This window comes from Chiloscyllium plagiosum, unplaced genomic scaffold (genome assembly GCF_037043375.1).
Source record: "Chiloscyllium plagiosum isolate Xiang-an unplaced genomic scaffold, Cpla_swu_hap1 HiC_scaffold_6, whole genome shotgun sequence".
NCBI classification, from domain to species: domain Eukaryota; kingdom Metazoa; phylum Chordata; class Chondrichthyes; order Orectolobiformes; family Hemiscylliidae; genus Chiloscyllium; species Chiloscyllium plagiosum.
The window spans coordinates 63,719,809-63,736,471 of NW_028270144.1; the positions used below are offsets into that span (position 1 = coordinate 63,719,809).

At 38.7% G+C, this 16,663-nt stretch overlaps 1 protein-coding gene across 9 annotated transcripts in view; it reads left to right on the plus strand.

The window, feature by feature from the left end:
- Positions 1-16,663, plus strand: part of sytl2a (synaptotagmin-like 2a) — a 123,140-nt gene that overhangs the window by 79,773 nt on the left and 26,704 nt on the right. For 8 of the 9 annotated variants that reach the window (XM_087988051.1, XM_087988050.1, XM_087988056.1 and 5 more), the window contains 4 exons: positions 2,355-2,453; positions 2,698-2,751; positions 3,178-3,266; positions 6,005-6,118. In XM_087988051.1, coding sequence (XP_087844177.1) covers positions 2,355-2,453; positions 2,698-2,751; positions 3,178-3,266; positions 6,005-6,118 — 356 coding nt within the window. The remainder of the gene's footprint in view (positions 1-2,354; positions 2,454-2,697; positions 2,752-3,177; positions 3,267-6,004; positions 6,119-16,663) is intronic. The other variant, XM_087988053.1, reaches the window with a different exon arrangement.

Consider the following 16,663-nt stretch of genomic DNA (forward strand, 5'->3'; position numbering starts at 1 on the left):
AAATAAGTTATAGGAAGATTAGCATATACTTGGAAATTGGCAGTAGGAAGGCAAATAAAATTTCGTGTAGAGGTCTACAAAGTGCCTCACATGAAGACAAAACATCCAGGAATGTACTGTTAATTTAATGGAAATAAAATGATGAACTTGAAATGATCTGGGATTATAATCAGTAATTAACAAATTTCAGCCATTGAAATAGTGCTTGGTGGCAGAATACAAAACACACGTTCTGATATGCACATCCACCGTAGAGTACCTGCTTGCCCAAACATGTTGGGCAGGACCTCAAACCTGTTGGACAACTGTAGAGGTAGATGTTTCTATCCTCTAGGTCCCCTTATCTGCTTCAGTCACAGTCATACATTCCTGTTCCTGACCAAATCAGAAGATGTTTCCCTGAATGGAGTGACTGGCACCGGTGAAAGAGGTTTATGATATATTGGCTTCCACTTTAATTTCACATTTCAAGTGAAATTAATAATTGGGACAATGTGTAAAATTCCATCTTTACTTCTTGAATTGCTGTTAATGAGAATACTTCAATGAGATTGGCTGCTTATTCAGCTTGGTGACCTCACTGCTGCTAGATATCCTTTTGACTTGATGCCAAGTTCAACTAGCATTGGAAAAAGAGAAATCCACACCACAATAAATTATTAGATCTTTTTTGTGAGCAGGTTTCTTCACTGAGTGGTTGATTCTATTGGACTGGAAGGAAGAGGGAGGGAAGGGGGTCAGGTAGGTTCTGTTGATTTTTAATGGCAGGATATATTTAATTATTTTTCAACACATTTTCTGCTTCACAGCCAAACAAATTGACTGAATTGTATTCCAATATACATAAATCAGTAAACTTAGTGCTACACAGAAAATACAGTAGTGCATTCCTCCCACTGTACAAATTTGAGTCATGGACCATTTTTTTGCCCATGAGCAGTAATCTGCTAGTAGGTTTGTTGAGAAGACAGCATGGTGATTTGCCCTCCAAAGTTTTAAAATATTTCCTTCTGTATCTCACTCTTTCCTCTTCAGTTGGTAAAATGCCTGATTTCAACATATGTTGATTTATGAACTCTGTCTTCCACACAATAAACCACATTGTGATCTAAATGCCAATAATTATTTTTAAATTTAAGAAAAGAAATAAGTACATTAAAGATTTTATCCCACTAGGGGAAGAAACATTTACACGAATTTGAACTTTTTCTCCCAAGTTGGGTGCACAGAGTGAAGAGATCCTAGTGTCTGCTAACCCAACTGATTCACAACTCCCCTGAATGGCCAGATTTTTATGCTAAATGATTGTGAGAGTTTTACTATTGGATTTGTAGCTTAGGCATCATATTCGTTCTTCTGTTTTTGTGAAAATTTGGACTACTAGAAGTGACACAGTTTAATACGTGGACTGATGCATCTTAAAATAATGGCATATATTGAAATTGTCTTGCATTCACCTGCTTCTAAGAATCTTTGCCCAATGTTCCAGAAAGATCCCCTCCATTAGGTACATCTAAATAAAGAAAATTCATTGGTACATAATGTTAATACACTGCACTTTTCTGCAACTTCAAGAATTCATATACAAGCATAACTGTGTAACATATGACACAAGCATATATGCTGTCACATACATGTACCAGTGTAAACTTTCGAAAATTCCATGTCCTGAAACTTTGCTAATGAGTAAGCTAGTGCTTTTGCAAAGTAGCCATAATAACATTCCGCTCATCTATTCCTTATCAGCTGGTGTCTAGAGTCACCGTGCTGAATGAGCTGAAACTAAATTAAGGTATTTTGGAATACCAAAGTGAGGGGTGCCACTTAAATTTGCTGCTTCTTTTAGAATTGTCCATCTTGGCTGTTCGATTATGGTATGGTGCTGACAAGCAGCTGTGCAACTGAGGGCAGAGTAATTGTTGAACCACCATCCTACAGCTGTGATTGATATTCTTGGAAGAGATGACTAGCCAGTTGGTCCAATGAAAGCAGATAATTTGCAAGAAAATGGAAATATTTGTGCTATATTTTAAGGGCAACGTAAAATGACTCTAAGCTCTGTGCACACAATTCAGTTTCTTTAGAAATTATTATTCCATGAGTTACTGTCTTAGGTGACACTGGAGTAAAGTCTATGGAAGATTTAAAAGCACTGGTTGTAATGCTGAAACTGACAAGTAGTGTATCTAAGCTAGCAATGTCATGTGATCTATAGTGGGAAAATACTTTTTACCACTTGAGTACAAACAAATCCTACATGGAGATAAATCAGATTCTGATCATGCTAATCAATATGTGAAGTGATTCCTTAAATGTAGCATTTTAAGTTGTCATTGTGTTTTCCTTTCTAACAGGTGAGGAAGAAGAGGGGTCATCTTTGGCTTTGAAAAGAAACTCGCGCACAAGTGAAACTTACAAAAGTCTGCAAGATATCCATGTTATCTCCTCAAGAAGTGAGTGCATTAATTTATCAACTGCTCTATCCTTCTGTTTAAAACTTTAATTCTATTAATCAATCTCTTTAACCATATCAGAAGCATAAATAGTATCAATCGTCAATTATAGTTATTTGTTTTGTCTTAAAGCTGAAAAATGTATATAATAAATAAATTTTTACTCTGTATCTGGTTTACCATATGTTACACCTTCACTTTGGTTGTATTGTTGAAATGTAGTATTCTTCTGTTTGTCAAACAGTGCCTAATACCTTAGATTCTACAAACCAAGAAATGCTGCTCAGTGCTGACAATGGTAACTACATTGTTTTTTTGTTTTTGTAATAACACGTTGACACATTAAAATTCAGTATAAACAAGATGTCCATAAGTGACTCCAGTGCCTTATCATGCTCCCACTTTTGATCTCTCGCTGTCTCTCTTTGTCTTGATCTCGAAATACTTTGTTTTGGTTTCTGTTTTGAATACTGTGTATATTGAGGAAGTCAGCTGGAGAAACTGAGGTGATATGGTGATATGCAGGGTTTGGGGTAGGTAACGAGAAAGTAATCCCTGCATAATTGCTGATACTTATTTTGGCTGGATTTTGGGAATGTATTCTATGTATACTTTAATGTTGTAAGCTGTAGAACTTCTTGTCTGTAAAAGTATTTCATATGCTGCTTCATTCAAATGATTTTCTTGAATACATTTGGATTACGATCTGTTTATACTTGCTTAGTTTCCAGTATTCCAACAACCCCAGAAAACGCATCTTTACAATCAAAAAGGATGAAACGGCTGAGTAAGTCAGTACCTGCGTTTCCAGAGGTAAGGAAGATGTAGTTGGTAACTTTGTTCTTTCATTCAGTAATTTGGCTTTCATTAATCTGAATGAGATGACCTTTGTCTCACATTCTGTAACAGCGATTGATGTGGTTCTGCAGGTTAAACAGTGACTTTTAAACAGACCAGTGCCTAAAGATTAAACATCCCTATGACTGATGGGAGGAGTTAGTTTTCAATGTGTGTGTCCTGAAGATAGTGTGTGTACTATCACCATCATTGCAGCAGTGATTAATAGGGACTTTAAGCATCATACTATGGAGATAAGAGACTTCATTAATATTTTTAATTTGAATTCTCTATTCAGTTTGGAGTTTGATTTTTAAAATTCACCACTATCACTTTTACGTTAATTCACAGGATATGGGGAAAATTGGGCCATAGATTAAAAATCTATAAAGGAATCCAGGGTTATGGGGAGAAGGCAGAAAAGTTAAATTGAGGATTATTGGATGATCTCATTGAATGGAGGAGCAGACTTAATGTGCTGAATGGTATAATTTTGCTTGTGTATCTTATGGTTTTTCTTGCCAATGTAATCTATTACCCATTCTTAATTACCCTTGGGAAGGTCGCAGTGGTGTGCTACCTTCTTGAACCACGTGAGCTCAGGTGCTATAACTACATCCACAGTACTTTTTGATAGTATTAAGGATAATATAGTTCATGTCATGATGGTGTGTAGCTTGGATGGGAACTTACAGGTGGTAGTGTTCCTGTGTGTCTGCTACCACTGATTTTCTAGATGGTAGAGCTTGCAGGTTTGGAAGGTACTATTCAACAATGAAAGAGTTGAGAGCTGCTGACTTCATAAGGTGTGTTGGCTCTTTCAGCCAACTTTGTATACCAAGAAGAACAGATGCCTTTGGCCTCCAACCTGTTGATACATCCTTTTGTTTTCCTCTTGCACCTACCCCCCAAACACTTGTGATCTGTGATTGTGAAGCGTACATATTTTTAGATTTAATATATCAAAGACTCCACCTAGACATGCAGGATGAATAGGTTGCTATTGGTTGTCCTGGTCTGTGTCAGTTCATGCTTAGTAACAAATAACTTCTCAACACAGTTAAGTTTCATCACATCTGTCCAATTTGTTTTTGCTTAATATATTCTCTCATATTTTAGAAGCTGCAGTTTGAAGTTTGTGAACAGGTAGTGGGTTTAAAATGTATTCTAAAATGGGTACCCTGCCAGAAGTGCTACATTGAAGTTTAATTTTAACTTCAAGCATTGAGAACATGACTTAAAAGCATTTGTGCTTTCACTGCTACATGTAAACAAGCTTTAATCTTTAGCTAAGGCACATTAGATGGTTAGTTGTTTTACTAATTACTTCGAGAACATGAGATTTAAATTATTTCAATTAAGCAAGGTCACAAAGCAAAAATGGATCATGACCTCCTAAAATTGTGCCTATCCAACAGAATGAATAAATATTACCATTCAATTTCTTTTTCAGAAATCCAAATAAAATAAATATTAAAAGTGGATTATGATCATAAATTACTGTCTTTGGGCAGAAATAAGCAGGACTGGAATTTTTGAACAAGTATGTTGCCCTGTTGCCAGGACTGAAAGTGGAACTTGACCCTGTGTAGTTCGATGGCAGAAACTGTGCAACCTTTTACAAGCAGCACCCATTCAACAGGAAGAAGAGTAGGTTGCACCTATGCTACGTAGACAAGGACTGGTGACTTGAGGAGTTGTACCCTCGAGCAATGTTGACGTAGTCACAGAAGTAGCCATTGCTGCTAGTGATTCTTTTGTGGACCATTATGCACACCCATGAAGGAGACTTCACCACACACTCTCTCCCCAAGAATCACCTTATATGGTGACATCCATACATGAAACTGGTAAAATATTGAGAATAGGAAGTGACTCTTTATTAATAGCTCATTGGTTAAATTGCCATGATGCGAAGGAGCCGCTGTTGGACCGGGGTGGACAAAGTTAAAAATCACACAGCACCAGGTTATAGTCCAAAATGTTTATTTGGAAGCACTAGCTTTTGGAGCACTGGTATTTCATAATCCTGAAAGAGCAGCGGTCCGAAAGCTAGTGCTTCCAAAAAAACCTGTTGGACTATAACCTGGTTTTGTGTGATTTTTAACTTTGTTAAATTGGCCACATGAGAATATATCCTGGTGGAATGAAGATGGCAGAGTTTCTTTCTATGGACTTTTCCCTTCTAAACCATTTCAAGAGAGCTGGTACAATCTATTTGTAGGGTTGAGAAGAGAAATGATGCTTGAGTAGTGTAATTGACATGAGAGCTGTTACCATAATTTATTGAACTCTGTCGACACATGCACATTATTTTTATTAATCAGTGATTCAGCAGTGTTTTATTTAATTAAGGTCTATATAAAAATTAGTGGGTTGAAACTGGAGTTCTGGATGATCAAATGTCAAGCAGTCTCCTATTGAGAATGAAATGTAGTTTGTCAGAATGGTTTTAAAAATGTTAAGGATATGGCCCTTTTTTTAAAACAAATACAACTATCCTAATTAGACTGAATTGTACTAGTTATTTATAATTAATGTATTATTTGTAATTTGCTGTGCCAGACTCAGAATAAACCATAAGATAAATGGAACTTTAACTTCAATCTTCAGTAATTCAGAGCCCTTGAGTTTACGCACTCTTACATACAGCTTAAGTTATGTTGATGATGGAAAGCAATTGACAACACATGATTTATTATGGAATTATATAGAATGATGATGCAGACTCTATGTCGGAGGGCAGCTTCCAGATGGACAAGCATGGGACAATCGCCAGCTCTCTAACAAACATTAGCGGCTCTTCTGGCATGGCATCAAGATCCTCTGTATGTAAAAGTTTTGTAATAATGCTTTTACTAATCTTGCAACCTGATCTTTATATGTTCTTTCCCACACCCCTACTAATCCTGCATCCCTGATGAAATTAATAGCTCTACCATGTTGTTAGCTGCACTAACTGTATTTGACATGAAATCTTGGATGAAATTTAATGGAGTTGATTGGAGTGGACATGATGATGAGGGAAACTGGGAAAAGCAGCTGAAAGGACATATGTCTGATTCCTGGCATCAGGGATAACTGTCTGTTAAAAGGATTTGGGCAGCAAGGGCCTGATAATGGGAATCCATCACCACCAACCCTCTCGACAGAAGTGACATGAGGCTTGTAACTCTAAATCTTGGCACTTGATTGAAGAGTTCTGATGGAGCCATTGAGCAGAAGACATATGGTTTCCCACTGGGAAAGGCAAGCTGTGATAGTTCCTCAATAATCACCAAGAACATCACAGAAGAAGCCTATTTGGCTCAGGTGGTCTCAGGTGCTTATGTTCCCCATAAGCTTTCTCCTCCATTTTATCTAATCTATATCTATTCCTTTCCATCATCATCTTAACAATGCAGCTTTACTCTTTGCCTCAACTCCTTTTTTTGAAGAAGTTCTACATTTTTGCCACTCTTTATGTTCTTCTGAATTCCTTTATTGGATTTATTGGTGACTATCTTATACTTAAGGATCCTTGTTTTGGTCTCCAAGTGGAAACATATATTCTTGTGTCTACCCAATTTAAAAACCTTTCAACTGTTATTGCTTTGCTTTCTCTTTCCTAGAGGAAAGAGCTTCAGTCCATTCAGTCACACCCAGAGACCTGATCTTCTCCATCCAGGTTAAGAGGAGAAGTGAAGAGGAAAATAAAAGATAGAATATGAAAATAGAATGACAGTTGACAAAAATCTTCTGTTTATGTAAATGGTAAGCAGGGAGGAGGCAGAGCTGGAGATTATTAGGGACAAAAGGATGATATTTGTATAGCTGCAGGGCAAAGGTTTTTTTTTAAATCGGTGTTTTGGGAACGAGCGATTGCTGACAAAATATCAGTTGAAGTGGCAGAGGAAATGGAGGCAATGAAATTTGACAGGCAGGATATGGCGTGATATGATAGTTGTCCATGTTGTCTCCTGTAACATATGAATGTGGGTGAGTCGTACAGAACTAAAGAATTAAAAAGGAGAAAGTGAGGACTGCAGATGCTGGAGATCAGAGCTGAAAATGTGTTGCTGGAAAAGCGCAGCAGGTCAGGCAGCATCCAGGGAACAGGAGAAGGGCTTTTCCTGAAGAAGGGCTTATGCCCGAAACGTCGATTCTCCTGTTCCCTGGATGCTGCCTGACCTGCTGCGCTTTTCCAGCAACACATTTTCAGTAAAGAATTAAAAAGACCGTTTATTTGTACACTACAATCACAAGCACTTGCAGTCTGGGCTCAAGTGAAGCAATTTGGATGCACTGTAACATGGTTTCATTAATTTGTCATGCTGCAAGAGGACTCAGTAAGATGCAATGTGAAACATTTATACCATTTGACACATACTGTGATATGGTAATGATATCATGGGCATATCCCTTAACAGTATATTGCACTGTTACTACAATGACAACACAATAGGATGTACTGGAATAGCTAGCCATGCTTAATGACATGCTACCTGGTCCAAATGGCTTGCATCCCAGATTGCTCCGCGAGCTTAGAGTGGAAATAGGAGAAAAGCTATTCATGATATTTCAATCTTTCCTAGATATTAGAGAGGTACCAGAGTAATGGAAAGTGGCAAATGTGACATTCTTATTCAGTCCTTGTAACGAGAACCTGATCAGTTTAAGATCAGTGGACAAGCTTTTAGAAACATTTATGGGCAGCATGGTGGCTCAGTGGTTAGCACTGCTGCCTCACAGCACTCCGGGACCCAGGTTTGATTCCAGCCATGGGTGACTGTGCAAAATCCACACAGACATTCTTCCCATGTCTGCATGGGTTTCCTCCCACAGTCCAATGATGTGCAGGTTAGGTGAATTGGCCATGCTAAATTGTCCATAGTGTTCAGGGATATGTAGGTTAAGTGCATTAGTCAGAGGAAATGAAGAGTAATAGGGTAGGGGAATGGAACTGGGTGGGATCCTCTTTGGAGGGTCAGTGTGGACTTTTTGGGCCGAATGGCTTGTTTCCACACTAGGGATTCTATGATAACATTTAATCAGGGTAAAACTTAACAGGCATTTGGAGATGTTTCAGTTTAAAAGAACAGGCATGAATTTTTAAAAGGTAGATTATGCCAAACTAATTTAATAAAATTTTTTTGATCAAGTAATGGGAAGAGGTGATAACAATGAATGGATGTCACATAGTATCAATAGGAGGAGTTTAGAGGGATGTGGGCCAAATGCAGTCAAATGGGGCTGGCAAATTGGTTTAGGATATCTGGTCAGCGGGGATAAGTTGGACCAAAGGGACTGTTTCCGTGTTTTATAAATCTATGACTCTATCAAAGGCTAGCTACTAAAATAGGTCATGGAAAATCAATGTCAGTTTTGATTTAAAAAGTTGATTTAAGGACAGAAAACAGTGAAATGTTCTTTATTCTCTGATGCAATGTGGGCATTCCTGTCATAGTCAGCATTGAGAAGAACAAGGAATGTTTTGATTGAATGGGACTGAAGGCATTGTGGCTCAATTTGCAGATGACACAAAGCTAGGTAAGAAAGTATAACAAAGAAAACGTATTATGAAGAAAAGATAACCAGGATGTAGATCACTAGAGAAAACTTGTGCGATTAAATGAAAATCTGGCAGATGGAGTAAATTGTGGGAAAATATTAAGTTATTCGCTTTGGCAAGAAGAATTTAAAACAAAGTATTATTGAAATGGATAATTGCAGAATTCTGTGGTGCAGAGGGATCTAGGTGTTGTCATGCATGCATAATAAGAAATTAGAATACAAGTTCAGTAAGTTATTAAAAAGATAAACGTGGTGCTATCATTTATTAAGAGAAGAATTAAACATACAGGTAAGGATGCTGTGTCATTTATAGAGGGCATTGGTGAAACGATGTCTGTCACAGTTTTGGCCTCCTTCCTTAAGGATGTAAATATATTGCAAACCGTTCCAGGGAAAGACGTTTAAAAGAATCCTTACAGTATGGAAGCAGGACATTCGGCCCATCGAGTCGACACCGACTCTCAGACCATCCAGATCTACCCCTTACCCTTGTAACCCTGCATTCCTTGTGGCTAACCCATCTAGCCTGGATGCTATGGTCAATTTAGCGTGGCCAATCAACCTAACCTGCACATCTTTGGACTATGGGAGGAAACTGGAGCTCTCGGAAGAAACCTACGCTGACACTGGGAGAATGTATAAACTGCACATACGAGGCTAGAATTAAACCAGGGTGTCTGGAGCTGTGAGGCAATAGTGCTAACCACTGAGCCACCAGGCCACCCTTAGACAGTTATTAGATTGATACTTGAAATGTGCAGTTATTATGAGGAAAGATTGGATGTGCTAGATCAATTTTCAATGGAATTTGAAAGAGCGAGGGGTGCTTTAATTGAATATTTTTAAGATCTTGAATGGTCTTGAGATGGTGGACATGCAATGGATGTTGTCTCTTGTGAGTAAGTGCAGAACTAGGGGGCACTGTTGTAAAATTAGGACAAAGGTGAGTAGAAATTGTTTTATCCAGGTGTTGTGTATGTTTAAACCTGCCTCAAAGTAGAGGAAACGAGGTCATTGGATAACTTTAAAGCAGAGGTGTGGAATAACTCCAGAGGTTGATATCCCTTCACCAAGTCACCCATTATTTACACGTGGAGAGTTCTTCACACTGATCCAGCTGTGAGTGAACAGGACACTCCTGTTCCTTTTTTTTTCTTTTTTTTCTTTTCTTTTTGCCTACTCTTTTTCTTTTTTTTTAACCCCACACTGCCGCCTAACTGCGGTAGTGCTTATTTTTTCCCCAGCACCCATGTTGTGTGTGTGCAGGTGTGAGACAGACACTCCTGTTCGTTTTTTTTCCTCCTATTTGTTTTTTTTTCTTTCTGAACTGTGGCACACCTGTTTTTTTTTTCTTTTAATCTCCTGTTTGTTTGTTTTTTCCTTTCCTTTTTCTTTTCTTCTTTTCTCCTGTTTGGTTTTTTTCTATTTTTTTATATAATTTAACCCCCACACTACCACCTAAGTGCGGTAGACACTCCTGTTCTTATCTGTCAGTCAGGACACTCTGGACCAGATTGACAGCTCCAGTCAGGGAACTTGTATGCTGAGGTCCACCTGGATGACCTCATTGCAAATACTACAAGGTGGAACATTTTTATTAGTAGAGGAGTTAATTATTGGGGAGTAAATGGGAATGTGCAATTCAGAATACAAACAAATCTGCCGTGATCTTATTGAATGGTGGAGCAAGCTTGAAGGGCTGAATGGTTTATTTCTGTTAATAATGTGTATGTGATGCCCGTTCCTAATTTCCATTTTAAATGAATGACTTCCTCTGCTTTTTCGGAGAGCAGTGAAGATTCAACTACATTGCTGTTGATCTAGAGTTGCATGTACAAAATGGGAAATGTTCTTCCTTAAAAGATATTAGGGATGCAGGTACACTATTCTAATGACAATCAACAAATGTTTCATAGTCAGTATTACCAATCAGTAAGACTCCAGATTTACTTATTCAAATTAAATTCCATCAGCTGTCATGGAAGAATCTGAAGCAATATCCTCAGAGCCTGTAGTTTGGAGCTACTAGTCCAGTGACATTACTACTGCCACTGTACAAGATGATTAGGGGTTTAGATAGGATTGACCATGAGAACCTTTTTCCACGTATGGAGTCAGCTATTACGAGGGGGCATAGCTTTAAATTAAGGGGTGGTAGGTATAGGACAGATGTTAGGGGTAGATTCTTTACTCAGCGAGTCGTGAGTTCATGGAATGTCCTGCCAGTAGCAGTGGTGGACTCTCCCTCATGGGCATTTAAACAGGCATTGGATAGGCATATGGAGGATAGTGGGCTAGTGTAGGTTAGGTGGGCTTGGATCGGCGCAACATCGAGGGCCAAAGGGCCTGTACTGCGCTGTATTTTTCTATGTTCTATGTTACACACACTGGAGGAGGGTAGGCATTGACCTTCTGCAAAGGCCAATGCCAAGGTCACTGGTACTTTTTTTGTAGATATTCTTATTGAGAAAAAAGATTTAAGATTTTACATTTTATACAAAATTACAAAATAGTATAACCTTATAATATAACAACAATAACAGTAAACAAACTATGTGGAGAGAGAGAGGGGAAAAAAAACCTACAGAAGCTACAATTCAATAAATAACAAAAAAACTAAATCATTATATTAAATTACATTCAGTTAAGTTACTGCACTCAGCACAATCGCACTAAAGCTCCCCACCACCGGGAGCATCAGTAGGCAAACCTGTATTTGTTTGGGATTCTTCCTCCCAGGGGTCCACGACTGCCAGACATAGTCCTCATGACTACGCAAAGGCCCTGACCAATATAGCTGACAAGTCTGCATCTTTATAATTCAGAAAGGGCCACTATGTTGTATAAAACAGTTCCGTTTTCTGGTGCACCATACTCATAAGGATGTCCAGAGAGATGTGCTCCATAACTAATCTATGCCATCCAAGAGTCCTGGGGGATTCTTCAACACTCATCTCATTAGAATGAAAGAATATTAAACAGTTTCTTCCCATGAGTGTCCAAACAAGGGAGATTTGCAAGCCCAAAAAATGGACACCAGATCCACCTTAACCTCAGTTCCCAAGACCCCTTGCAAAACACTCGCTATGGCACCCCAACACCTACGAAGCTTGTGGCATGACTATAAGCAGTGAGTAAGAGTTCCAACATCAGTTTTACATTTGGGGCACATTGGGGGTGCTCCTGTCTTAAATTTTGCAAGCTGCTCCAGTGTCAAATGAGCCCTGTGGAGTACCTTCAATTGCATAGCCTGCGTCCTGTTACAAATCGAAATTTTCCTTGCGTTCTCCCGAAATCTTCCCATGCCTCTGACGAGATTTCCACCCTCAATTTTTGAGTCCAGATTTTGCACAGCCACTCACTGTCCTTTGAAACATTGCTTCCTAACAAGTGGTAGAGGGTGCTGACTGAGAGAGCGACCATAGGCCGAAGCGCACTCCTCTCCATATCTGACTTATAGGGACTAATCATCAATGTAGTCTTTTTCTGTATAAAGTCCCTAACCTGAACGTACCATAAGAGCTCATATTTCTGACTCAGCTGCTTGAAAGACATCATGACCTCCCTGTCAAATAAATCTCCCAAACAGGTGACTCTTCTAGACTCCCAGAGGTTAAAGCCAAAGTTCATCGACCCTGGCCAGAATCCTAACTTCCTACTATAGGAGTGAAAGGGCAAGTGTTTTTGTAAGTTGCCCTCATACTCCATGCTTTAACCATGTTAAGGACAATCGGGTTTCTGCAATGGTCCATAACAGTCCTCCTCTTGTCCATAAACAACAAATTGATGTGGAGGCATCTATGTCCAACCAGATTGACCATGGGTCCTGGCAAGCCCAGTCAGCCACACAGGATAGTAAGGAACTCCATTGATATTCCTTAAAATGTGGGAAATCCAAACCTCCCAACCCCTGTGGAAGTTGCAATTTAGCCAGCTTAATAAGAGGCCGCCTATGATGCCAGATGAAAGATCCAAGCCAACTGTAAAGCCTCCGTAGTGCTTGCCGAAGCAGCGTCAAAGGGTGCATTCGCATGGGATGTAATAAATGAGGAAGAACATTCATTTTGACCAGAGCTATAACTACCAAACCAAGATATTGGAAGATCCTTCCAGCGCCAAAGGCCCTGCCTTATCATCTTGAGCAACTGTTTTTCTTGATTTCTTGATATAATTGATTTCTTGATATTTCTTGTTTTCTTGATATAATTGATTGAAGGCCGGGGTGATTAAAAAAAAGCCTAAATACAAGAAACCTCACTGAAGGTCACTGATATTTTTAATCTACAAAATGACCTGAATATTAGAACACGGAATAAAATTTCCTAATTTACTAATGATACCAATCTCAAAGGTTTCACTAACATTGAGGAAGATGTCAATCAACTGCAACATTACACAAGCCAGTAGAATTGACAGGCAGTTGCTAAACAGAATTTAATATAGAAAATTTGAGGTGATATGTTTTGCAGAAGGGATAGCGGGAGACAGTATTGATCACATATTTCTGAAGAGTATTCAGGGGCAATGGATCCTGGAGACTTGTGCATGAATCTTGGAAAATGGCAGGACTTGGGATGGAGTTAGGAGAAAGGTTAACCATAATATATCAATCTTTTCTAGATATTTCAGAGGTGTTGTAGGAATAGAAGCTGCCAATTGTGACACTCTTATTCAGGAAGGGATGCAAAAATATTGTAGTAACTAGAAGCTGGTCAATTTAACAGTAATGGTGGGACAAGGGTTTATAAAGAATAATCAGGGTAAAAAAAAATAACAAGCACTTATTGAGCTTATAGAAGAAAGTAATTTACAAAATATATGGGATTGTGGGCCTTCAAAGTAAAGCAGAGGTTATGCTAAAACTTTATGAAGAATGGATTGGGCCATTCATAGATGATTATGCCCAGTTCAAGTCATCGTCTTTTAGGGAAAAAAATGAGAATCCTTGAGTGGATGTGTAAGAGATTTACCAAAAAAAAGGTTCCAGGCCAGGAGTTTTAACTACAAGTTTGATTTGGAAAAGCTTTAGTTGTTCTCCGAGTTATACCACATTAACCAGGCCCTTCGGTCCACCATGTCTAAGTCGACCAACAAACACCAAACTACACTAATCCCATTTACCTGTACTTGGTCCATAGCCTGTTATGCCATAGCATTTTAAATACGCATCCAGTTGCTTCTTAAGTACATCTATAACTCTCTGGGTAATTTTATTTTTTAAAAATTCCTCCAATCTCCTTGAAACTACTTACTCCTCACCTTAAACCAATGCCCTTAAACCTATGCCTGTCATGAGGAAGAGATTTTCATGATCTATTCTGTCTATTGCTCTCATAATTTTGTAAACCTCAATCAGATTCCCCCGCAGCCGCCTTTGCTCCAAGGAAAATAAACCCAGCCTATCCAGTCTTTACTCATAACTGAGAGTTTTCATTTAGGCAACATCATGGTGAATCTCCTCTGCAACCTCTCCATGCTATCCTGACCACCTTGTATTGTGGCAACCCAAATTCCATCCAATGTTTTATGAAGTTGTAACAAGACTTCCTTGCTCTGATAATCTGTCTCCTGGCTAAAGAAGGCAAGCATCCTGTGTGTCATTTTAACCACACTGTCTACCTGTGTAAACACCTTTAGAGATCAGTGGACTCGTAGCCAAGATCCTTCTTTTTCCTCCAATTAAACCTGTGCTTCCAATTAAACCTGTTGGACTATAACCTGGTGTTATGTGATTTTTAACTTTGTTCACCCCAGTCCAACACCGGCATCTCCAAATCCATTCTTTTTCCTCAGTATTCTCGAAGAACCTACTGTACATTGTGCATATCCTTCCATTATTAGACCTCCCGAGATGCATTACCTTGCATTTATCGGGATTAAATTCCAATTGCCATTGCTCTGCCCAATTTGCCAGCTGATTAATATCAGACTGTAGCCTGAGACCATCCTCCTCACTATCAATCACATCCCTAACTCTAACCCTTGGAGTAAAGGAGATCTGATGGAGGCACAGAAGATTATGGTAGTCTTGCGATTTTAAAAAAAGAAAAGTTACTATTAGCTAATGTCAGAAGGATGAGGGATAAGAGATTTAAGGTTTGATTAAGTGATGCAGAGTGAATGCAAAATATCCTTTTTGGCAATGTGTGGTAATGACCTGGATTTCGCCGCCGAGAAGAGTGATAAACTCAGACGGTTAATGACTTAACAAGCATGTCAGGTGGTGTTTGAGAGAAATAAACTTGCTACAAGGTTAGAACACGTGAATGGGACTGACTGGATTTTTCTGCAGAGAGAGCTGCTAAAGATTTGATGGGCCAAATGATTTCTTTCTGTATTGCAACAACTGTGACTCACCTTTACTTTGTTTTTGCTTAGTGTATGACATTTTACTTTTAACCTAATCTGTGGCTTTTTCTTCTTTGTTTCATTATTGGCTAATGTGGTTCTTATTTTAACAGAATGTAATTCTTCTGAAATCTTGATCCCTGTTTTTAATTTTTCTCTCAAATATTTTATTTCTTGGATTGTCAGGGGTGCTTTTTCATTTGAAGGACATTCCCTCGTTTCATTTCCATCACTCCAGATCAGTGTTCTTCCAGTCACTATTTTGTTTTAAAATGGCAGAGAGATAGTCAAGTTCATTATGATATAATCACTATTTTCCAGCTGTTTCCAGTGATTATAAACCAAAGAACTTTGGATGCGGAAAATCTGAATCAAAACAAGAAATTGCTGGAGTATTCAGCAGGTCTAGCAGCATTTATGAGAGAAAGCAGAGCTAATGTTTTAGGTCCAGTGACCCTTTGAAACGTTAATTCTGCTTTCTCGTCATAGTTTCTGCCAGACCTGCTGGAATTCTCCAGCAATTTGTTTTGTTTTCTGTAATTCTCTTTTTTTCAGGTTTATTTCCTATTTGTCGACTTTTTTTTAAACTATGGCATTCCCCTTTCCAGTATTGGATTCCTGTTCCCAAATGGAATCCCTGCTTCCCACCTCAATCTTTCTATTCAATTTCTGGATTGTCTCTCCTATAATGCCAATTATCATGTGATTCAAGTTGTTAACTCTGAGACTACAACCCACGAGGGCCTGTTTTATTTAAACTTTCCAAGCAGGACTCACGTTCAAGATCATCATTTATTTTGTTGGGGCATATGAGGAGAACTAGTTCCAGTGGGGCATACCTGTTGAAATGTTATTATGCCGAGGTGTAATAGGAGCAGGTGGAACCTGAACCTAGGACTCTTAATTCAGAGGTAAGTTTGCTACTCATCTGTTGGTTGTTAGATCCCACAGTGGTGAGATACCTTAGGTGGACATTTATTTCTCACTCAAGGGCCTTAAGTGAGGACACCCCATGAATCAGGTTTATGCAGGGCATCAAGTAACATAAATCCTTTTCTATTCTGACATTGGCCCCAATAGGGAACGTGACAACATGATGTCTTCCACCCTTTTCAAATACTTCTCCAGTTACTCTCGATACACTTTATCATTGCACAATTTTTGCAGAAGGGCTTTGGCAGAAATCTGTCTGCTTTCTTGTTGGACTTTGCCACTGGGTTTATGAAGAGTACCATGTGGTACAAGAGATCTGGTTGCCAGGCCAAAAATATAGTATGTTTAGTACATCAAACTTGTAACATTTAATTCTTTCATACCAGTAATTGTGTCTAAAGTTAAACAATAACTTACTCCTATTAATCTCCCACCCTCCATGCTTCATGTATCAGAAATGATGAGGGATGAGCAAATGACTGTGTCAAGGCATTTTTCAGCTGGTCATTGGATCATGCAGAGCTAGTTCTCTGATTCCC